A 23827-nucleotide genomic window follows, 5' to 3' on the forward strand; every position below is an offset into this window, starting at 1 on the left:
CGGGCAGCCAGTTTAATGTTTAAAAAAAACAATCTTTGTAATGTGTTTTTTAATAAGGAAAAAAAGCAGTGATAAATAGAGGTGCAACTATTTACATCATGACAAACTATTGCATTAGCTATTGTGATATTTTTCTTTTCCATTTGCATCCTAAAAAGTCAAGAAACAAACACAGAAAAAGGTCACGCTCACCTTCTTATTACTGAAGCTAAAGTCTTCAGATGTTTTTGTTGGTTTTTTTCACCCCAAAATCCAAAACGTAAAAGATTGAAACATCACATCGCCACAGTTGAGATGTTGAAACCATCCATCCTTCCACCACTTGTCCTTATAACTGGAGATAACTGCAGTCTAGCCCAGCTGAGTTAGGGCGAGAGCTGAAGTATACCCTGGACTGGTTGCCAGTCACTCGCCAAGCACACATAGGCAAACACCCAGTCACATTCACACCGATGGGCAATCAAGTCAATTAACCCAAGAAGCATCTTTTGTGTGGAAGGAAAGCAGAGTAAGCCAGACACAATTGGAGGAGAACATACATTAGAACACTTGCAGACACTTTTCATTTATACACAACTACTGTAAGACCTTGTCCTGTAAAAACTAATTAGAAATGTGATCATTTTTATGCATGGTCATAACGATCTAGCTAGGTATTGTTAAACTCTTGCTATGACCATTTAAAGTCCCTGTAAAGAGAAAATACATGTAATTCCAACACACCAGTGTTGTCAACAACCCTCAAAAATTTGAATGAGGAACGAAATCGCCAAGTATATGAAGTGAGGCTTCAACATCATGAAAAACCACCAAATGAGTGAAATCATACCCCGATGAAAAAAAGGATGCGACTTCGTCGAGTAACATTCTTATGGCTACACATGTGGGAATTCTTATGGCTACACATGTGGGAATTTAAATAATGACACAGAGATCTTCTCTAAGTTGTGGCAACCAGGGAAGATGCATTTTTGGGGTGTAGGCATAGCTCGGCACGGCTAGCTAGCTAACAAACGGAACGCTGTAGTGGTAGAAATGGTCCTAGTAATAACAACTAAGTAACTTACAATTGCGCTGGATAATCACTGATGCCATCGTAGGTGCTCAAGCTCTTACAGTATATAGTGGGGGAGAGGGGGGACTCTATATCTCTATTAAATACAGTGCTAAGTAGTTCTCAGTCTTTGCAAATTGCAGCAGTTATATTTAAACATTTAGAAATAAACCTGTGACTTCACTTTGCAGGATCTTTAAAGAAATTGTCAACACTATATTGTTGAATGTAAAGGTTTTAGTGCATACACTACTCAGAAAAAGTTCGGGATATTCAGCTTTGGGGAAATGTCATGATAAACCTAAAATACACTATAATTTGCACAGGTGAATTTATTGTGACCTTCTCTACACTTTTGAATGCACATGTCCAACTATTACAATTCCATTGCAACATGCTGCCAATTTTTTTTTTTTGTCTTGTATTGCTATATTAGTCATTCAAACTGCTCTAAGTGCTAGAGGACTCTGCATCTTGTTGCACAATTTTCAAAAAAAACCAAAAAAAAAAAACAATACCTCACCATGTGCGAGGCTTTAAACAGGATATTCTCAAATCAAAATGGCCACGGAGCTTAGAGTGTCACCAGGTTGCAACAGAGAGACTGGAAGAGTCACATAAAGACAAAGAAGTGAATGTCCTTGGAAATTCATGGATCAAACTCCTGTTTTGAATTTTGCCATTTACAGTGCCGTGACAAAGTATTGCCGCACTTCTCAAATTCTTATATTTTTGCATTGCTTCCCCACTTTAATTTTGAAGAGCTTTTAACAAACGTCAATATCAGACCAATATAACCCAAGTGAACTTAAAACACTGTTTTTAAATGGTGATTTCATTTATTAAGAAGAAAAAAAAAACTATTGAAAGTTACCTGGCCCTGTGCAAGGTATTAGTTACACCCCTTGTTAAATCATGAATTAATTGTGGCTAATCGCAATTTTTGGCTAATTTGCACTGATCACCCCCAAGCCTGATTACTGATTACTGATACCTGTTCAATCAAGAAAACAGCTCCTGACAAAAAAGAACATAAAGGCTGGTGTTACTTTTGCAAAAAAAAAAAAAAAAAACAACATCTGAATCATTCCCAAGACTTTTGGGAGAGTATTATATGGACTGACGAGATGAAAGTGGATCTTTTGGAAAGTGTGTGTCTTGTTACATTTAGTATAAATGTAGCACAGCATTTCAGAAAAATAACATCATACCAACAGTCAAACATGGTGGTGGCAGTGTGATGGTCTTGGGCTGCTTTTCCCCTTCAGGGCCTGGACAACATGCTGTGACTGATGGAACCATGAATTCTGCTCTTTAACATCAAATCCTTAAGGCGAATGTTCAGCCATCAGTTTGTGACCTCAAGCTGAAGCATACTTGGGTTCTGAAGCAGGATAACAATCCAAAACACATCAGCAAGTCAACTTCTGAATGGTTTAAAAACAAAATGAAGGTTTTGGAGTGGCCTAGTCAAAGTCCAGACTTGAATCCGATTGAAATGCAGTGGCATGACCTTAAAAAGGCCGTTAATGATGGAAAAACCTCCATTTTTGCTGAACTCAAACAATTCTGCGAGGAAGAGTGGGCCAAAATATCTCCACAGAGATTTGAAAGACTCATTGCCAGTTATAGAAAGTGCTTGATTTCAGTTGTTGCTGCTGAGGTTGGCCCAACTAGTTATTAGGTTGAGGGGGCCATTACTTTTTCACACAGGACCAGGTAACTGAATATTTTGTTTCTATGCAAACTGGGGAAACTATGCAAAAATATGAGAATTTGAGAAGGGGGCCAATACTTTTTCACGGCACGGTAGCTCCCTGTTAGTTAAGGTTGTGCAAACAATTATAGAAACACTGAACAGTTGGACTTGTGCATTCAAAGGTTGAGAGAAGGTCATATTAAGTTCACCTGTAAAGGTATGGAGCATTTTAGGTTCATCCTGAAATTGCACCCGAAAACCCAATACTGTATCCATAACATTTTGTTATTAAGTGTATATATATATATATTTTTTTTATATATATACAAATGGATGACATATAGCCATTAGCCACATGATTATAGGTTAGGCTTAAGAAGAGAGAGGACAAACTCTCTGACCCTGGGTCAGATCATGGTTAGGAATTCCAGGTGAAGGCTACTGGGAACCTGCAGCAACTCCAGAGCCTGCGAGGACGGGGAGAAAGGAAACGTAACCGGGAAACGATAATGTGCATCCATCATCAGCTGAGCGGAGCCGTCGTGATCTTGTCGAAGCGACTGCAACAGAGAGGACATTTCACTTTTCTGACCCAGCGTCCATTACGTGACATGACTTATTTTAAAGCAGTCAGATCTGAGAATGGAGAATGGAGCTCACCTGAACTTTGCGGACAAACGATGAGGCTACTCTCTTCTCAAAACCATCAGTGGGTGTGTATGAATTCAGAATCTTGACAATCTGTACGACGGTATTCAGTTGAGCATCTTAATAATTTGAGTTTTACAAAATTGTATGGAACAGCAAGGAACTGGATCATATACCTGAACTGTGTTGAGCTCTGTGCATTTCTCGGTGATCGCCTTGGCATCGTCATCTGTGGACTTTCTAACCTGTAGCAGCCAGGCAGCCTCAGTCAACGGCTTCAGCGTGTCTATCAGATGACAACTCTGGAGGTCTTTCTCCTGTAGCCACTCTTCCAGGTAGCTGATGTTACATCTATAAGAGCAAAATCCCTGTCACGCTTGTGGCACACAGCAGCCTGTTCTTGCAAGAATTCAGTAGGATGTGAAGCCAGTTGTTCCAAACTTGGGTTTTAAGTTGGACAGTGATTTTAAATTGGATCGGTAAATCGGTGCGTGAGTAAAGTCCAGCTTTTTTCACCTCAGGCAACCGTCAAAATCTTTTCTTCCACAGCAGTGCTTTGAAACAGTAATCCATGCCTTCATCACATGCTGGATTACTGTAACGCTCTTTACTTTGGAGTCAGCCAGTCCTCCCTCAAACATCTCCAACAAATTCAAAATGCTGCTGCTCAGCTCTTAACTGGAACGTGAAAGAGGGAGCAAATAACTCCTATTCTGGCCTCCCTCCACTGGCTGCCTATACACTTTATAGTTCGTTTTAAGATTCTGCGAGTTAAATGATCTCACCCCACCTTACTTCTCTGAGCTCCTCCATCACTATAGCATGCCCGGTGACTCGGGTCAGCTAACCAGCTGCTCCTGGAGGTAGCGAAGTCTAAGCCAAACCTTAAACGGGATAGCACCTTTTCTATTGCTGGTCCCAAACTATGGAACAACCTCCCAATGCACATCAGAGACGCACACCCACTATCCATTTTTAAAACCTGCCTTAAAACACTTTTTTATTCCTTCCTCTGCCTTTGTTTTAGTGTCTCATTTTTCTTATTGTTTTTAACTTTATTGTTTTATGGTTCCTAAATTATGTTAAGTTTATTGTTGTTTTATGTTTGATTTCTATTTATGTGCAGCACATTGTTTCAGGTGCAGTTAACTTATTCAGTGCCTTTGATGATTATATTCATGTTCATCAATTCGTTGGTGGTTTGTTTGTGTGATTATTCGTCAAGTACTTTTTTTCAGCGGGTAGGCGTGAAAGGGGTTTGTTAATCACCGTAATGACTAACAGAAGCCTGTAGATGTTGGTGTTTCATTGCTTTGGGTTTGAGATCAGCATAGCTTTTGAGTCAAAGATAAAGATTAGGCAGTGAATCTTGGCTTGTCACGTCCATTATGAGGGAGATAAATCTCAAAATGTTAGAAGTTGGACAAGTTTAGAACAGAGTATGTACCTGTATATGTATGGTACAGTGGCTGGAATAAGTATTTAACACGTCACCATTTTTCTCACTACATATATTTCCAAAGGTGCTATTGACATGAACATTTCACCAGATCTGGAGGACAACCCTAGTAACCCATACATACAAGAAAGTAGAAGAAATAAGCTCAGAAATTAAGTTGTGGGTAATAATGTGAAAGGGAAAAAGTATTGAACACGCCAAATGGTATTTATTTAATACTTTGTACAAAAGCCTTTGTTTCCAATGAGAGGTTCAAGACACCTCCTATATGGACAAACTAGTCGCATGCATTGCTCTGCTGTGATTTTGGCCCATTCCTCCACACAAGCAGTCTTCAAATCTTGAAGGTTCTGTGGGCTTCTATTATGGACCTTGAGTTTCAGTTCTTTCCATAGATTTTCAATTGATTCAAGTCAGGTGATTGGCTGGGCCATTCTAGCAGCTTTATTTTTGTTCTTTGAAACCAATTGAAGGTTTCCTTGGCAGTATGTTTTAGATCATTATCCTGATGAAATGGCCACCCTCATTTCATAGTCATCATCCTCGTAGATGGCAGCAGATTTTTGTCAAGAATGTCTCAGTAAATCTGCCCATTCAGCCTTATGAAGTTTACCAGTACCATTTGCTGAAAAGCAGCCCCACATCATGATGTTCCCACCTCCAAACTTCACTGTTGGTATGGTGTTTTTCGGGTGATGTGCAGTGCCATTGCTCCTCCAAACGTGGTGTGCATGATGGTATCCAAACAGTTCAATTTTGCTCTCTTCTGACCAGACTATATTCTCCAAGTATTTAACTGGCTTATCCGAAAGTTGTTCAGCAAACTTTAAAGGAGCTTTGACATGCTTTTTGTTTTCAGCAATGGGGTCTTGCGTGGTGAGCGTGCATACAGGCCATGGCGGCGGAATGCGTTACTCACTTTTTTCCTTGTGACAACAGTACCTCCTTATTCCAGGTCTTTTTGAAGCTCTCTAAAGGTGGTCCTCGGTTCTTGGACAACTCTTGTGATTATTCTTTGCAGTCCTCTGCCACAAATCTTGCGAGGAGCACCTGATCGAGGCAAATCTATGGTGGTATAATTGGCTTTCCACTTACGTATCATGGCCCCGATCGTGCTCACTGGAACATTCAGTAGCTTAGCTATGCGCCTGTAACCAATGCCATCGCTATGTTTTGCAAGGATTTGTTTGCGATAGTCTGGAGACAGCTCTTTGCTCTTACCCATCATGAGATGTGTCTTGACTCACACCTTGAAATGAGACCTTTTTGCAGGCCATCAATTAGGACTGAACCAGCTGATATTCATTTGCACTGACAAGAGGCTGGACTGCTGTTTGATTATTGATAGATTTTAGGTGTTGTCTTGGCTTTCCATGCCTTTTTGCACCTCCCTTTCTTCATGTGTTCAATACCTAGGAGGCATCTTGAACCTGTCATTGGAAACAAAGGCTTTTGTACAAAGTATTAAATAATACAAGTTGGCGTGTTCAATACTTTTTCCCTTTGTCATTTCACATTACACACAACTTAATTTCTGTTCTTATTTGTTGTACTTTCTTTGTATGTATGGATTACTTGGGTTGTTCCCAACATCTGGTGAAATTTTCATGTCAATAGCACCTTTGGAAATATATTTAGTGGGAAAAATAGTGATGTGTTAAATACTTAATTCATCTGCTGTATATAGTATATAGTCGCGGTAGATTGTAGAAAGTGTGTCGTGATCACGAGAAAAGATGAATACCCAGTTCATGGAGTGTGGCAAACGCAATTTAAAAAAGCCACTGGTGTTCAACTTGAGCCATGCGGTGAGTCAGTGTTGATCAGAGCGCCTTAGTTGTATATCTGAAATTATTCTTTTACTATCAAAAGCCATTTCTCAGTCTTGTTTTTGTTGGTTCATAATTTGAGGTGCCACAAAAGAAACAAATATTAGCGTCAACATCACTGTTCTGCTTGACATGTTTCTTTTCACAAAAAGCTTGTTGTCCCCACAGAAACCATGTTTTTGGTGTAACCAACCCCTGTTCTATGGATTATTACTAAAGAATAGAAGAAGCTAGAAAGAACCTTTTTGGTGAAAGAAAGTCAGTCATTTTTGCCTTTTTTGTGGAATGTGCCGTGGCAAAGTTTTGCACGTGACCAGTGCAGTGCAGGTTTACTGGACAAACATCTAGTTTGGAATACAATATAGTGCTTAACGTTTTGTACAATGTCCTTCCTACACACACACACAAACCTAATTTGCATTCCTTTCCTACAGGAACACATGTCTTTCCGGAGGAGCAGGTTGTTGAGAGTGGTCGCGCCAATGTGGAAGAGCAGTTGCTTGACCACCTGTTTAATGAGGTGTGGCTCTGTGCCGTGTTGCATCATGTTTGTGTGGAAGTGAGAGAGCCGCTGAATAATGAAGGAGATGGTGTAGGTCTCCGTGTCTGAATTGTTGTTGCTGGACCGTTTGATGAAGCCCCTGGGCTTCATGCTGCAAATCCCCTGTAAACTCTCATGCTCCAACATACCAGGTACTGGGGAGAGAAAAGCAGTTAGTAGGAGGCCTCCTAATAAATCTATTTCTTTTTTTTTTGCCTTGTGTCATACCAATCGCAGGGGTGAGAGCTCTTTCCATGGCCGCAATGAACTGGTGATAGATGCAGATAGCCAAGTCGCTGACAACTTGCTGGTGGTCTGACAAATCAAAGTTTTGTAAGCAGTTGTTCACCTGACGGGGAGTGCTTTGTTTCCTGAATTCCTTTTGTGAACAACAGTACAACGAGATCGATGAAGCACATCTGTTGTAATTGGTAATAAGGTTAACAAAAAGTGCTCCCTACCTCCTCTCCACTGTACTGCTTGAGACAGTTGAGCAGCTGGTACATGTTGGACAGCCAGAAGACCAGTGAGGCCAAGTCATTCTGGTGAGCCTGAAACAGAAACATTCCGTTGCATACTTTTATTCATTTGCTTTTCAAAAGTAAGACGGGAAGGTTTATATCAGGTCAAGACACCTGGGGCTGACTTTACTTCTGTTGACATCGGGAGCTGAAGTCGGTTTGGCTGGTTAGTCTGCATGTGAGCGTCTACGTGTGAGCTGTAGCCTACAGCAGCTCCTTGTGAGTGTTCTCCTTTTGTATTTGTGTTTGAGTGTTTGTCTCATTAACAAACGGTGTCATCAACTGTACCTCTCCTTGCCGACATCATGGGCTTCACAGTACCTTAACTGTCCAAATGATTTCATTTTCAATTAATACGATACATGTTTACTGCTGTCAATTTATATTTCAGAATCTCAAAAGTAAATTACACATGAAGGGAACTGTAAGGGGAAGCTAAAATCTTGCCGTGAGTCTCTATAGATATATTTGAGAGAGTAGATAAGAATTTAAAAGAGCACACTTAAAACTCACCATGCTGACCTTCTTGACAGCACTAATAGTCACATTCATAAAAGACTGGACTTTGTCTTCGTCGTTCATGTAGTCAGCGTGCCGTATGCACATGAAGAGGATGTAAGCTGGCAGAACAGGGATCATGTTGACCGCCACACCTTTGGGCTTAAGATCTGCAAGAGAGTAGAATATTAGATCCCGTATTGATGAGAATCTTGTCTCTTGTTTCTCCGTGCTTTTATTCGTTATTTTCACAATACATCTGCCAGTTTATTTCTGCTATGTGATTATGGCAAAACTGAAATTATGGAGGAAAAATGTAATAAATGAACAAGAGCGCTGAGTGGAATGCGAACAAACTCCAATAATAATAATAATTGGGGGGAAAAAACTTAATAAGGATCTGTTCCGCGCTTGACCTTTAGACATAAATACAAAAAGGAACATACCTACAATAAGGTTTTGGATGAGTCGGGATTCATCCTCTTTCTTGTACTCCAACATTCCAAGATAATGTTTGGGACTAGGTGAAGAGGTTTTTTGGGCTGTGTGACATACAACAGAACTTTGAAGCCAGAGGTAAAACTATTCATTCTATATTGAACTTGAAAAGGGCACAAGATTAGATTACCTTTTTGTGCTGTTTCAAGGCTTATCATGTGATTCTCTAATTGTTTAATGGTTCTTTCCTTTTGGTCGAGGAGATCCTCAAAGTCCTTAAAGACAAACAGAATTTGCTAAACACTGGCCGGTACTGTGAGCCTTCACATAAAAACTACACCTACCAAATTTTTAGAGGATAACTGGGACGCTTCTAGTCTCAGTCGAATCTTGGCATCTCTCTCCATCTGCAGTTGCCTGCTCTGGTGATCATTCTCCACTTGGAGGTCTTTTATTTTACCTTGGAGGTCCTTCTTTGTCTCCTCGAGCCCCTCAACTTGCTCCTCAAAGTGCCTGGAAGGAATCAAAAGCGGTCGGAAGACGGACAGGACGATCAAAAGATCCAACTTCAATCTGAATATTTCACCTGCACTTTGAACTCTCTTCTTCAATCCTCCTTTGAAGGGTATTTTTAATTGCATCTGATTTTTCTTTAAAAGTACCAACAAAAGTTACAATACGTGCAAAAGCCAAACTTAATTGCAAACAACCACCACCCAGGGTTAAACTCACCTTCTAACTCTTTTTTTTGCTCTTCTACAAGAACCTCAAGCTCGTTCTTTTGTCTATGCAGCTCTGAAATCTGAACTTTCAGCTGAGGTATGACCTGACAACAAATAGGTCACATCAACAAATCATTGTGTATCCGTTGCAGAAAATATTAAATCCCTACAGAACACTCAAACTTACCGAGTTCTCGCTGCTCAGCCGGCACACCTCTTGGCGAATATTGTCATTGATGTTATTTTTCTCAATGAAAAGAGTTTGCAAGCTGCTGTTCTCATTTTGAAGGTAATCCATTTTCAGTCTCAAGCCTTCTATTTGAGTCTCATAGCTTTCCTTCTGCTCCTTGCGGTGGTTCTCCAATGTTCTGTCAAAAAAACAATGTCAAGCAGGTCAAGTGTGTACATGTTTCTCTCGCTGTGATTATGTGAAAGGATGACTGTGACACCCAATAAAAAGACCTGGTAGCTTTCGCTAAACCATTAAAGGCTGCCAGAAGGTCTTCGGCTTCATATGTCTTCTCAGAATAATCTGCAGTTAGCCTTCGGAAACACAATAACAGACGCTCCAATGACATTCAAAGCTGAGTGAGAAAAAGGGAGGGAATTGAATTGACCGATTACCCCAAAAGTATATCTTCTTCAACAACGCTGCCTGCGAGTAATCTTGAAATCTCATGCAGTTTAGCTGCAAAGAAACATTAGGATCAGAACAATTTGTCGGTTTAACATGAGCTGTTTTCTGTTTTAATTTCCAGATCATAAGATATCAGAGATCTTCCGTACCTCTTGCTTCTTCAGACTGTTGTTTCATCCTGCGGTCTACGTTATTCTTCTGATTCTGCAGGTTGCTGAGGTCCCTGCGGAGCTCTGGAATGACCTTGACATGCTTGGTGAGCTGGGCCACCTGATCCTGCAGGTCGGCGGCCATCTGGTCGCCATCCTCCATCTTCATTTGCAGGCTGACTCGCTCATCCTTCAGCCTCCTGATCTCCTCTTTCAGCCTTCCCAGTTCCTTCTCGTGGTCCTGTCTTTGGATCCCAAGGTTGTTCTCAGCGATTCTGATGAGACCAAATCTCATTAGTTCTGGATGACAGCTGAAATGTGTTGCAGACAAAGTTTTTCTTTTAACCTACTTTCGAAGCCTTGCTTGAGTTTCTTTCTCCTCCAGTAGATTCATCTTTATTTGATCAAACTTTTCTGTCAGAGAATGTCAACAGTCTGATACAGATACATAAAACAGACAGATCGTCTAGAATATATAGCTAGACCCTGAGTACCTTTTTGTTCTTTGGAGGAAGCTTCAAACATTTTCTCCATGTTCTGTTTCCTAATGATTAACCCATCAACGTCACTTTGAAGCTCAGTCATTTTCTATGGTGCAAAAAGAAGAGGAATGTTTTAAAGATAATAATAATAGAACATTGTGCCAGACGTTATTTTGTAGCCCGCAGTGAAAAGCTTGAATTTATATAAGCTAGCTACCTCAGGCATCTTGGCTCAGATACAATTTAGTCTTTATATTTTTTAGTGTAGAATTAAAACAGTATTCCTGAGAAATTCTCTGAAAATCACTTCCAGAAATATGCTGGTAATAATTCACCATTTGACCTGTGCAGTCTCGGTCAAGTACTATGGCCAGCTAACGGTTGAAACCAATACATATTGGCATCCTGACATAGCCCCACAATTTAAAACTATGCTAGTGCACCAACGTGCTCTGATTTTTGATGATGACATTTCATGCAATGAAAATATGGAGTGCCCATCATCCCTTTATGGAAAGAGCCGTATTGTGATGAGTATGGGTATTTAAAAGTTGCTTCTTCACACCGTCGAGTTTGACAATTGATGACATCATTTTATCAACATGACAAGCAAAAAGCTTTTACTTAAACTCTCTAAGTTGACTTACTGTTTTTCATCAGTGCTTATGCGACCCCTATATGTGGGAACATGACAAGTGGACACTATCTTTGTGGAATTTTCTAAATAACATGGAATGAGCACTTCAAACGCATAAATTCTACTGCTCACGCTGCTCTTCTCACAAATAATGTTCCATTTGCGCTATTGAAGTGGAGTTTTTAGGGCGACATCGTTTGAAATGTCACAGTATTTTGCCGCGTCGAATTGGAGAAGACTTGGATTGTCAGCCAATCGGAGAAGGAGCTCCCCGAGTAGCAGGCGAAACAAAAGCGTCAAGGAGATATGTTGAGAAATGATATTGTTTTACTCTAATTTGAAGACGTTTTTCCACCAGATTTTCTATAGGCAATATCACACAAAAATGTTCCCCAAAAGGCCATTTTTTTCTGACACACACACACACACAAAAAAAAAATTTCAGAACCGATCATCCCATTTTTTAAATTGGCCATTTCAACCAGACTCAGCGGTGTGGCACTATACCATTTTTGGGAGCTTTTGTCACGTCGCTACTGTGTAAGGTCTTGAAAGGAGAATCATTTGAAATCGTGTGTCATGAAAGATTTACAGAAACAAAAGCTAACCTTGCTAAACTGCGATTCCGACCTGTGGATCCCCTTTGACCTCAATTACTAACACACAATTTGGCGATCAGTGCAGTCTAAAATGAGCGTGTTGATATCGCTTAGCAGCAAAACTTTACTTTACTTCTTTACTGTCAACCATGAACTTCTCGGCAATCATTTTACTTTGCCATCCAGCATTTCCATTGACTTCTAAAACCAGTAGAAGCGTTCACTCATTTTGGAGTGAATGCCAGATTTAAGGCAACGAGCACAATTAGGTTCTCGCCTCGCGAGGCTGGGGGAGGATCGATGTACTGAATTGAGGACTAAAGTAGACGCCGATGTTTGTTGACCAAGCGGTTGATGCAAGTTTTGCAGGAATGTAGCCAAGGGCTCCGGGGACAACCCCACATCATACTGAATGCATGCGCACGCCTTCAATGCAGTCCATCATTTTATCACGTCCTGGCAGGCAGCCGTCTTGCTGTTTGAGCCATTTGTCTGGCATAGACCTGAAAAGGATGTTCACCATTGGATCAACAACAAATGCCAGCATCCAAAGGTTCAGATTTATGTGGCTCCATCCATGTGTATGTGGATCCTGCGGTTGCATTTATTTCACTCGATGAAGCAGCACATTGAGCAGGCCTCAAAGATAAGAGTTCAGAGGCTCCCGTGGATCTTGCTTGGCCCAAGACTTCACCAATAGAAAACTTCCAATCTTAGTCTGCAGGACGAGTGACAAATAATGCGGAACACGTCAAAACCAACACACTTGGATTTGCCGCAACCAGTTGAGACTGCCTGGCCAGGTGGGGATGTCTTTCTTCTTTCTACTCAGAGTTGCTGGGTCATTCTCCTCCTCAATCAAACAAGAGGAGCCATTATCGGCACATCATCCATCTGTGTTGATTACGTATTGTTAATTTTTGCATTGCTGATATTTTGTATTGTTTTTGATTGATTGGGGGTGAGTCATATGTAGTGATCTCATCATGCACAATGTGTACAAATGACTTGTGGAGTGTGAAGAGCACATTGCAATGCTTTTGGAACTAGGATAACTGGTATATGGTTATCTAAAAGGTATTCAAATAACTGACCTACGTCATCCAGTCACATTGCAGCGACAACAATACAAACTGACTGACCAGAAAAGCATCTTCTTTAACTTTCTTCTCTCTTGCTTCCAAAGATGCCTTCTGGTTGGCTGATTTTTCGAGCTGTGTCTCCAGAGCCTGTAGCCTGTCCATAGCTTGAGAATGGGAGCTGGCCAAACTCGTCAGTCTTTCCACCAACCCGCGGTTGTCTTTACTCTGGGATTAAGGGCCAGGGATTAGTTTACGTCTTCTCCGAGGACTGGACGACGAGCCGTGAGACGACATTTACCTGCTCCTCATTCTTCTTTCGGAGCTGCTGCACCCTGAAGGAGAGCTGAACTTGATGCACCAATCGGCGGATGGCGATAAAACGCCGCCGAGCCAGCCACGCTCTGGCGTACTTCTGCAGCACCATGGCCTTGCGTGCTTCCACTAGCTGAGCAATGATGATGATGCCATATAAAGCCTAAGTTTGATTCCGTATCTTCACAAAAACTGACCGTTACAGACCTGGGTATAGGATTTACGGGCCAGCCAGCCTCGTGTGAAAGCTTGGATGGTGATGATGGCCAAGCGTACCGTTTGGTAGACCTTCTTTATGCGGAAGCCTCTCCAGTACCTCTGGATCACCACCGCTGACCAGCCCTGCTTCAGGTTTGCTGCGCTCACTGCTTTACTGCAGTTTCACAAACGAAACAACGGGAACAAAAACGTGTGGATGTTTAACCTCTGAGTCTCCAGATACAAACTAAGGTGAAAGCCACTAACCGTACGGTCCTCTTGCCACGGATGTAGTGTTGTATCAGGATGGTTGCCTGCCTCAAACGTAGGAAATTCCTTCTCTGAATCCACCCACGGACATATTTCTGGATGGTTATGCAAGCTCCTCGTAGTCGGTCCAGGCGCAGCTTCTCTAAGTATGCTACTTGACCAGCTCGGAGAAAGATCTTTGTGCGACCAAACTTGTATTGGTTGGGGTCCTGGAGAGCCATAGAGCCATGGAGAAAACACAACACGAAACCTGTGATTAGTCATAATTGTAGAAGCAGGAAGCGGTACTGGTGTAAATCACAGCTGTCATCCAGTGCCATCCATGTGGAAATACAAGCAGATGCATTGAGCCAGACAGGAATGAGGCACACCTCAATCAACCTCTGAAGGACATATTTGCACATCTGTGTCTTGTCATTGATGCCCTCCTCCTCGCTTGTCATTAGGATACTGTAACGGCTGTAAAACTCAAAGTAGGTCCACCTGCAAATAAAAGTTCCATTCATTGGAATTAGATGTGCAAAACATTTGTCGTTGACTGAAATTGAGTCAAAGCGGATTACCTTGACGGGTAACTTTGGGCACTGATGCGAATAGTTTCAAGCACTCCACAGGCCCGCAGCTGCTGCACCACCCTCCCGGAATCATATCTAAAAACAAAACACATACTCAGTCACTCAAATAACAAGCTTGTAAGAAAAAAAAAAAGTACGTAACTACCCATGTAAGGCTTTACTGGTACTTACTCAAATGGCAGCTTTTCATCATTTGGTTTAATGCAACGCACATAGTGAGGGGTTGTAGCATTCAGTGTCTCCATAAGCAAAGAGAGAGAGCTGCAGAACTGCATTCATAATGTGTCAGCATGGACACAAAAACACGACACAAACTGCTAAGCACACTGAGAGAAGGTAAACATGTCTACCTTATCTCCAACTGAGGTCCTCAGCTGTTTATTGGCCGGTCTCACACTGGGCCTGGCCGGCTTCACTCTGATACCTTTCATGTTCAGACCTTCCTTCCCCTGCTCTTGGAAACATTTGGCCAGAAATGCAAACTGATAACGGAAACAAGAGAAGAAATATGTTACTCTTGAGAAAAACAAGGTTGCAAGGTCACACTTTCAGTTTTTATTTTGTGAGATAGTCTGATGTTCAGAAATAAACTTTTTGTTTGTTTGTTTACCTGACTGACTCTCAAAACGTCAACCAGTTCTTCGTAAAGAGCATCTCGGTTCTTCTCAAGAAAACCTTTGCACTGATATTCCACCTGTTTAGCAACAAGACAAAAACATTCAAATCAACTGTTGTGCACTACCTGCACAAAAGGACACGCCTCTTAAAGACCCTGTAAACTGAATCTGGTACGTCAAATGAGGCTTCAAAATCATGAATCGAAAAGTCAGACTTCTTTTTTTCCCCAGCTCCTCGCAATTGTGCCTTTCTCTCCATGGCGTACGTGCACTCATAGCTGACTACGAGGCGCTTTAATGTGGCCACGCCAGCCCGAAGCCCTGGACCCCAAGCTGGCTCACTCACACGTGTTTCTTTGTGTGACATGCGCACGCTCACGGCCGACAACGAGACGCACTAAAGTGGCCACGCTATCTGAAAAGAAGACGTATTTTTTATTGTGTAGGTATACGGTAGCTAGCTACCTTACCGCATGCCACAACTGCGCAGGATATTATCGCTGATGCGGACAAAGGCCAGGGATCTCGTCTGATGTGCGTCCCGCATCTGAGACGTATAAAAATTACTTGGGACGCATGAAGCATATTTAATCTCTGTCCATAGACGCATGGTTTAAGACCTGCCCTACGTATGTGTGTGTATGTGTGTGCGTGTGTGTGTGCTGGTGAAGAGCTTCCACACACACACACGCGCGGAAAAGTTAACTGCTTATAAACCATAACCACAGCAGCACACGGTATCAATATTCAGGCAGCAGCTGACTTCAGCGATCTCGTTTTCAGCCTGATTTGATTGTCAGGTAAAGGTCTCACATCACAATCCAGCAGCTCGAGGGTGAGCCTTAGTTTACATTTTATTTTTACTTTATTTAACCAGCTTATTGAGAGATAAATTCTCTTCTTCAAAAGCCAAGAGGCAGCAGAAATGATAAAATACATAACACGACAACATTCTTACAATAAATATCAATAAAGACTAAGAAATAACAGTGATAGCAAAATGTATGGCATCTAATTTAAAAACAGTGACAAAGCCGTAATGCTTTCAAGTACATGGTGTTTTTATTTTATTCATTCAAATTTGGCAGGCTTTAAGAATTGTTTTGGGCCTCTTTAGTGGGTGAATGACTCGATACATATGTGCCAAATGTTTAATATTTGCTTAAGTGCAATATTTGCAAACAGAGCCTGAGTCAGATTTATTTAGATTTTCTATTTATCAAAGATATTTCATTTATTGTTCTACATTGCAATGCCAATGTTCAATGTTCTTTAGAATTGAAAGTTAATTGTTCTTAAAAAGGATGTACTTGAATGATTATGCTCGATAATATTGCTATATCGCCCGTGACCCTTGTGAGGATAAAGCGGTATAGAAAATGGATGGATGAATATCATTATATCAGTGGCATAAAAAAAAAAAATAATTCTACTATCGTTGACTGTGACAGTTTGGGGAAAATATATTGTCCTAAAATATTGCTACCGTGGCAGGCTGAAACATAATATATTGAGAGAGGAAATCAAAATATTGTATAAATTATACAAATGAAAATCTGCACGATAGCGGGACTGCGAAGCAACAAGCGTCATATAGCGGAGGATTCCTGTATCTGTACTCTGTGAGGATAAGTTGCAGGGACTCATTGTTCCAGGGCTGCGACTCATTGTTTCCAGACATGTGCATCCTGGGACTCACATGGTCTCAAGGGTAAAATGATCTATCAAAGGCGCTCGAGTTCTTATATTGTGGGGGAGGGGCAACTCAAGCCAGGGCCCAAGTGCGTCACTGGGCCCCCTTTTAGCCACGGCCCAAAAAAATCTGGAAAACTGAAATGAAATGAAAATAGCTCCACAATTGAGTACAACATTGTTCTCAGTCTTTGCATGTTTTCAGCAGTTATCGTCACACATATATGTACATATAATTTACTTGACAGGGTCTTTTATCAATTAACTAGTTATCTAGTGAATCATAATTCGTCATGTTACCAAGACATTTTGACGGACAATTTTATACTTCCAACATTGTGGGAAGAGCATGTGGAAGTTCCCTTTCTGTCCCTGCATGACTGGGTCACTTCCCAAAGCAAGGTCCATCAAGATATGCTCGGATAAGTTTGGTGTAGAGAGGTACCCTACGTAACACCTTGCAGAATCATTCAAATCCTGATTGTGTGCTATGATCGAGGTGAATGTGTTCCGCACCTTGTCTGCAAAGTGTTGAATCACAAACGTCTCATTTGACAGCTTGGGCCTCTCAAACAAAGGATTGCTGTTCAGGTAGTTGGAGAGTTTTTGGAGCCAGCTTTGATCAGTGCCTTGAGGAAACTGTAAAGCAAAGAGCATATATTTGTATTTGAGAGATAGAGTGATAGGAAAAAGAAGCATCCATATATTGGAGTAGTCAAAACGTGAAGTCTTTTGTACCGAACATTCTTCATCAAGCAAGCCCAGGATTCCCATTCTGGCTTCAATCAAGTCAATGACTGGCTGATTGTCATAGAAATCTATCAACGTCCATGGGATGTCTTCTTTCATGTACTCCTCTTGTTCCAGTTTGAACACATGCTGGGGAGAAACAGGACAACTTGAATAGTCACTCAATCAAGTGTGCAGGGTTTTGTGCTAGTTTGGGACAAAAGGTGATACAAACCAAGTTAAACTGCTGCTGAAGCTTTTCATTGGCATAATTGATACAAAACTGCTCAAAACTGTTGATGTCAAATGTCTCAAAGCTGAGGGTCACATAATGAAAGTTGAGATAAAGAAACAATCAAAACGTATCAAATCAGAAGAACACTCTTTTTTTTTTTTTCCATTACCCATAAATGTCCAGAACCCCTATGAAAGCATGTTGCTTCCCAGGGACCTGGAGTGCTTTGTTGATCCTGTTAATGACGCAGTCAAACAAATGAGCATAGATCCACTTGGCGAGGGCATCTCTGGAATTCACTGCGCGATCTTTGTGCAACGGCTTCACCACATTCTCATTAACCAGAGGAAGCTTCCGATTGCACAGCCAACGCACTAAGTCGTCTGCACGCACACCCAGTAACTCACAGAAGATATGCAGATGTGGATCGCTGTGCTGAAAGTCATGAAATTTTAAAAGGAACAACAAAACAACATTGTCAAATGACTCGCAGTTCACATCATTGGGTACACCCACACAATCAAATTATAAGATCTGGTTAAGAACGTCGTCTCCTATTCCAAGGATAATAATAATAATACGTTCTGATGGACACTGCTAGAGAGGTTATCTAAGGAAAATGTGTCGCTCTCTCCTTCTGCCGTTAATAGTGATTATTGATCACGCATCTACTCTAAACTCATTGCAGCATGCAACTTTGGCAGTGTTGTCTACATTATCCTATTGTCAGCCGGACATGTCTAAACCCATGTAGGTTTTTCTAAAAAGGTAGCACATTCAGCTACAATAGAAGACTCGCGTAACATTCGAAGTGATAAAAACAAAGTGGGACACTGAATATCATCTCGGCTTACTAAAAGTAACGCAAATAAACAAGTTCACTATGCATTTATTGTATAGGTTTCATGTGGTTTGTTTATGCGAAACAGCAAAAAATTATTTGCAGTGCAACAACAAAGCACAACAACAAATAAAATCACATAGCTACATAAAAATACTTAAATAAATAGCAGCGGGACACAATTAATACCTCTGACAGTGTATATCAAAAGTGTGCATAATTATCTTTGTTGAGGTAGATATTCAATTTTTTATCCAACTCTTGTATTGGATTTCATTACATTGTGCAGGTGTACCTTAATATTGTCGCCGGGGCAAATAAGGCCTGGAAAACAACAAGACTCACAGAAATGGATGACCTATCATCACCAGAGCTCTTAATTTCCACATTTCCCAGATGAAGAATAGCTGCAAGAACTTTGAAGACATCAGACTGGAAGTCCTCCTTCAGTCCTAACCAATCAAAAAGAGGTTCAATAAATATGATACAGTACCTCACTGTTTTGTAATAATACATGTTGTTCCATCTGAGGAATCCTTTACCCAACAGTGAGAAGGTCTGCTGAGTCTCCTCCATGCTTTTCCTGTCATTCACACCATCAATAATGATATCGCCACCCAAGCTCGTATAGTGGAACTGATCTGCACTCACTGCAGGGAAAACCACAACAATGATATGTGTACCCTAAATAGATGCCCATACAGCAGTGAGATTCTGTCTCAAACCTTCCCACACTTACTCAATCGGAGTTCCTTAAACTGTGGCAGATGTCCACAGGCGCACATTTGGTAAAATATGTGATAGTTCCGCTCAGACTCAGCCTGAAAGCAACAGCATTACGCATGTGAGACTGTAGAAGATTAATTAACCAGAATATCCAATGGTCATACCTGGAAAACAACTCTGGATTTCTCTAACAGGTAAGTCCTCATGTTTGCACCAATAATCCGATATCTGTTGTCAAAACTGATCTCAGTGAATTTCCCAAAACGGCTGCTGTTATCGTTTCTGATCGTCTTTGCATTCCCAATGGCCTGAGAGAAAGTCAAGCAGTTTGTCACGACATCACTATCATGTTAACTAACATGACCTACCGTAATTTCTCGTGTATAATGCGCACCCATGTATAATACGGACCCTCAAAGTTGTCCTAAAAATTCAGGGAAACCCTTCAACCTACAGTATGCATAATGCATTTTTACAATGCATGGTTTTGCTTGCATAACCCATATGATCAAAACATGAAGTATTATCTGTATTTTGTTAGTTTCTTTTCAAGGAATTATTCTGAAGTTAAGCACTTTATTTGAACACATAATACTTTCTTTTTATTTACTTGCTCTTATTTTGAAATTCACAGCCCTACTTTTATTTAGTAAATGAGAAAACCCACAGTTGTGCTCAGATGTTTGATTACCCAGGCAGAATTTGTAAGATGTGTACAATTCTTTAAGAAAACAGGAAGGACCAGGCGAAACACATCTAATTTTATTTTAATGGGATTCAAATTAAACTGTCAAGCATTTCAGAAAAGCATTATCATTCAACAAAACATAACCATAAACAAATTAATGATGGTTGTTGTTCAGTCATCGGTCGTATTAAAAAATATATATATATATTTTACAAATTCTGCCAGGGTATGTAAACTTATCAGCACAATTGTACATACATGCAGTCATATGTACCACTGTCATATTGGAATGAAAGTGTAGGCTACACCTTTTTCATAAACTCTATGTGGTGGTGGCATACTAGAATGAAAGTGTACAACTTTTTCATAAGCTCTAGGTGGCGGTGGCATATTGGAACGAAAGTGTACAGCTTTTTTATAACCTCTAGCTGGCGGCATACATTTATAAAATGGGAAAGTTTTTTTCATTTTCCCCTATACCTATCTATAATGCACACTATTGACTTTTGACCATTTTTTGGGGGGGTGGAGGGAAATGCGCATTATACATGAGAAATTACAGTAAGAATTTCTCACCTCTGTTATGGGATTGGACGCTAGGACTTTGTCTTCAATTTGGGTTTTACTGCCAGATTTACTGACAACGGCAAAGTATCTCATAGCATATCGAGCTGACACAGTTTTGCCAGCTCCAGACTCTCCACTGATGATGATAGATTGGTTCTTGTGGTCTCTGGTCAAAAGAGCAAAGAACTGTTATTTGAAAGTATGATGATATTTTCTTTACATCTGCAAAGTTTTGTTTTCATTGCCGTGGATTTAATTGTTGAAAAAAAATCAATCTAGCATAAGCGGAACGGAAGATGAATAATGAAAAAATATCAATCTCAGTTTTTAATGATGGGTAAGTACTCTTCCACGGAGGATCCCAAGAGACTCACACATTCAAATAAGTCTACCAGTGTCTTGTATTTTCCCACGGGCAACCATTTAAAAAAATACCACAATGTGTATAAGTCTTCAGCCTCCTTTAGATATGTTCTTTTACCAAAACTATAGCCTATAATGATATACTGCACAGTGCTGTGAAAAGGTATTTGCACACTTCTCAAATTCTTCTCTTTTTTTTTTTGTTGCATAATTTCCCCACTTTTATGTTTAAGATCATCAAACAGATGTAAATAGCAAAGATAACACAAGCAAACATAAAATGCAGTTTTAAATGGTGATTTTATTTATTAGGGGAAATAATTATCAAAGTTACCTGGTCCTTGTGTGGAAAAGGTAATTGTCCCCTAAATTTAATAACTGGTTGGGCCACCGTCAGCAACAACTGAAATTAATCATTGTCTATAACTGGCAACGTCTTTAACATCTCTGTGGAGACACAGTATTTGGGCCTACTCTTACTTGCATAATTGTTTTAATTCAGTAACACTGGAGGGTTTTTGTGCATGAATGGCCTTTTTAAGGTCATGCCACAGCAACCAGATTTAAATCTGGACTTTGACTAGGCCACTCCAAAGCCAAATGCAAGGCCTGCCACTGTTAAAATGACAAAAAGTGTTCTTCTCTGTGCTCACATTTACCTGGCCATCTGTTTGTAAGCCTCCTCTGCCACTGCAAATATATGAGGGTCCATGTCGCCCATGTTCTGACCCGAGTATGCCTGAATGATTGCATCTCCGTAGATAGGAAGCTGCTTATAGGGATTGAAAGCCACCAGGATGATGCCTGCGGAAAGGAGACGACACACGGCGAGCTGAGAATACCACCTCAGCATTTCCACAGGCGAGGCGAACCTTTCACTCTGAGCCTACCACAGTAGGTGTAGATGATTCTGGACTCCAAGAAGCGCACTTTGAGGTTGTGCAGGACTGCAGGTTCATGGAGGTAGCTAAGAGCAGTGAGGTCGTTCTCCCCGACCAAGATGTCCGGGTTGCGAAGAGGAGGGAGCTCTGGTGGCGACGAGTCAACGGGGTACTTGAGTTCCTTTGAGGGAGGGATGGAGGTCAAAAGAAGTGTCTGAGCATCTTGCGCAAATACAGGCGTTTGTATGAACTTGAGAAATGTCACTTACTGTCCCATTTTCGAGAAGCAGCTGTAAAATATGATCTCCAAAATGGAAATCTCTCACAATTTCTGCTGATTTCCACACATGTTCAGCATCTGGAATCCACACTTTGTTGAACTAGAGGACAGATTGCAAAGTTACACTCCAGACCACTTGTCATACGCGTTGATATTTCCCACTGTTAAGAGTTTCCCTTTAAGCTCAAATTTAAATTAAAAGCAAAACCTGACAATAACCTAGTCAATGTTGTGGCACGAAATAGTTAATTTCCCGTGCCCTATTGCCTCCCACAAATCACAAAAGCATTTACAAAGTTTCCATATGTCTCTCTGAACTCGTAGCCTATTATAAATAAGTAATGCGCACCGTGGCATCAAAAGCAGCTTTTTCTTACCTGCGTGTATAGTTGAATCAACGCCATGTTTTGGCATAATGGTTGCAGCCCCTAATGTCGGAATACTGTATTTGTTTATCACTGAATTACTTAAATTACCGACATTTTAAGTCCCTGGCCAACTCAACTATCATAAAACTCATCATTTAAATTGGAAAGAACAAAATGCCAATTCCGGTCAGCTTTTCAAAGTAATTTTACACCCAATTGCCTTAATGCTAAATTATTGTTTTTCACTATTGGTGTGTGATTATATTTAGCCTGCAGTTAATTGGTTTACATATGAGTTCCATTGCGACACGTTTACGAACACAAATTTGCTGTTTGGGAATGGATAACTGTAGCCGAATGCTTTTGTTTTGTAAACGCCGTGCCTCACGACGCCGGTTTGTATCGTCTTGTCCTCGCTAGCTCGACTTTGCCAGCGGGAGCCTCTCACCTGTTGCTTCTGTGACACGAGACTCCGCCCACCTGTCTTGTGACGCTGGTACTCGGGGAGGGTGCGCTCGTTTGTTCAAGGATACAAAAGCGGAAGAATCCGGATATAAATACCAGAAGGAGATTTAAGTAACAGGAAGCCTTTACATAATTTATCTTTTCCAGTTGACACGGAAAAAATAATCACTTTACTAGAAGTCCCAAACAAGTGGTGATTTATTGTTTTCTATTGTAGTGCCGTTTTTCATGTTGGTTAGTTTTGCTTTGTTAAATCACTACAAATCCAACTTTTGAGAGATGTTTCAATACTCAACAACTTTTTCATGTTTGGTAACAGACAGTCATAAGCGTTTTGGAGTGTGCGAACCAGTCCGGTGACATTTGTCATGTTCATTTCCTGGATGATTTAGTGGTTGAATTACACAGGAAGGCAATGCTTGTAATGACAAATTTAAATGACACAGCATGAGAACAAAAATCATCAGGATGCCAGGTCGCCTTCTTAAAAATGTATCTTTATATACTCAACAAGTGCTTGTCATATATAACACCAATGATTTCACTTTCCTTCCCTTTATATGGCAGGTCCTTGAAAAACAAAATTCAAGATTATACAGTTAATTATAACAATATATCTACTACTTATCCATTAAACGTAAAGATGTATATACTAGAATGTACATAGAGTCCGCCAATTAATTTTCTCTATCATTTCTGTTGTTGAGGGTCTAGGTGAGCTGGAGTCTACAGCAGCTGACTTTAAGCAATGCGATAGGCAGACTACACCCTGGAGGCCTGGACACGTCACCAGTCAATCAAAGGACAGACAGGGACAGACAACCATTCACTGAATGGGGACTGAACCTTCGTTGCCAGCATGGGAGTCAGGGTAGTGAACCACATTTCAACATTGGAGTTAAATGTACGCGTAAGAGCAAAAGTAATTTCTACACCATTATTAGCACATTTGGTAACAGGAGAGTTGCACATATTTCCTTAAATACAGTAGACTTTTTATATTTACTTGGCACTTCAATCAAAAT

General features: G+C 40.7%; 1 protein-coding gene across 3 annotated transcripts; it reads right to left on the reverse strand.

The window, feature by feature from the left end:
• Positions 1 to 32: 32 nt before the first annotated feature.
• Positions 33 to 22504, reverse strand: myo5c (myosin VC). Of its 3 annotated transcripts, none has more exons than XM_061774712.1 (40): positions 22347 to 22504; positions 21959 to 22069; positions 21699 to 21870; positions 21468 to 21612; positions 20455 to 20611; positions 19355 to 19498; positions 19204 to 19285; positions 19007 to 19114; positions 18810 to 18916; positions 17793 to 18058; positions 17624 to 17705; positions 17398 to 17538; positions 17176 to 17298; positions 14961 to 15044; positions 14701 to 14832; positions 14522 to 14619; positions 14339 to 14425; positions 14147 to 14258; positions 13773 to 13984; positions 13584 to 13680; positions 13294 to 13440; positions 13056 to 13220; positions 10690 to 10783; positions 10546 to 10609; positions 10196 to 10470; positions 10034 to 10097; positions 9872 to 9952; positions 9597 to 9777; positions 9420 to 9513; positions 9274 to 9337; positions 9032 to 9200; positions 8878 to 8962; positions 8696 to 8791; positions 8265 to 8419; positions 7692 to 7781; positions 7459 to 7609; positions 7100 to 7385; positions 3578 to 3752; positions 3414 to 3494; positions 33 to 3313 (listed from the first exon to the last, which is right to left on the reverse strand). In XM_061774712.1, exons 1-40 carry the CDS (start codon positions 22371 to 22373, stop codon positions 3161 to 3163), a joined length of 5157 nt encoding a protein of 1718 aa, XP_061630696.1. In that variant the 5' UTR covers positions 22374 to 22504; the 3' UTR covers positions 33 to 3160. The 3 variants fall into 3 exon arrangements, with proteins under 3 accessions (XP_061630696.1, XP_061630695.1, XP_061630697.1); XM_061774711.1 differs by having other exon boundaries at positions 13515 to 13680; XM_061774713.1 differs by lacking the exons at positions 13056 to 13220; positions 13294 to 13440.
• Between the last annotated feature and the right edge of the window lie 1323 nt (positions 22505 to 23827).

The sequence above is a fragment of the Phyllopteryx taeniolatus genome, chromosome 5 (genome assembly GCF_024500385.1).
Source record: "Phyllopteryx taeniolatus isolate TA_2022b chromosome 5, UOR_Ptae_1.2, whole genome shotgun sequence".
In the NCBI taxonomy this organism is placed as follows: Eukaryota; Metazoa; Chordata; class Actinopteri; order Syngnathiformes; family Syngnathidae; genus Phyllopteryx; species Phyllopteryx taeniolatus.

Excerpts from the sequence above, each read along its gene's own strand:
- myo5c (XM_061774711.1), bottom strand. The coding sequence starts at position 22,373 with ATGGCGTTGATTCAACTATACACGCAG. Across the intron at positions 14,426-14,521 it reads GATGAAAAGCTGCCATTTGA|ATATGATTCCGGGAGGGTGG; the intron begins GTAAGTACCAGT and ends TTTTGTTTTTAG. Across the intron at positions 9,201-9,273 it reads GAAGAGAGTTCAAAGTGCAG|GCACTTTGAGGAGCAAGTTG; the intron begins GTGAAATATTCA and ends GATTCCTTCCAG.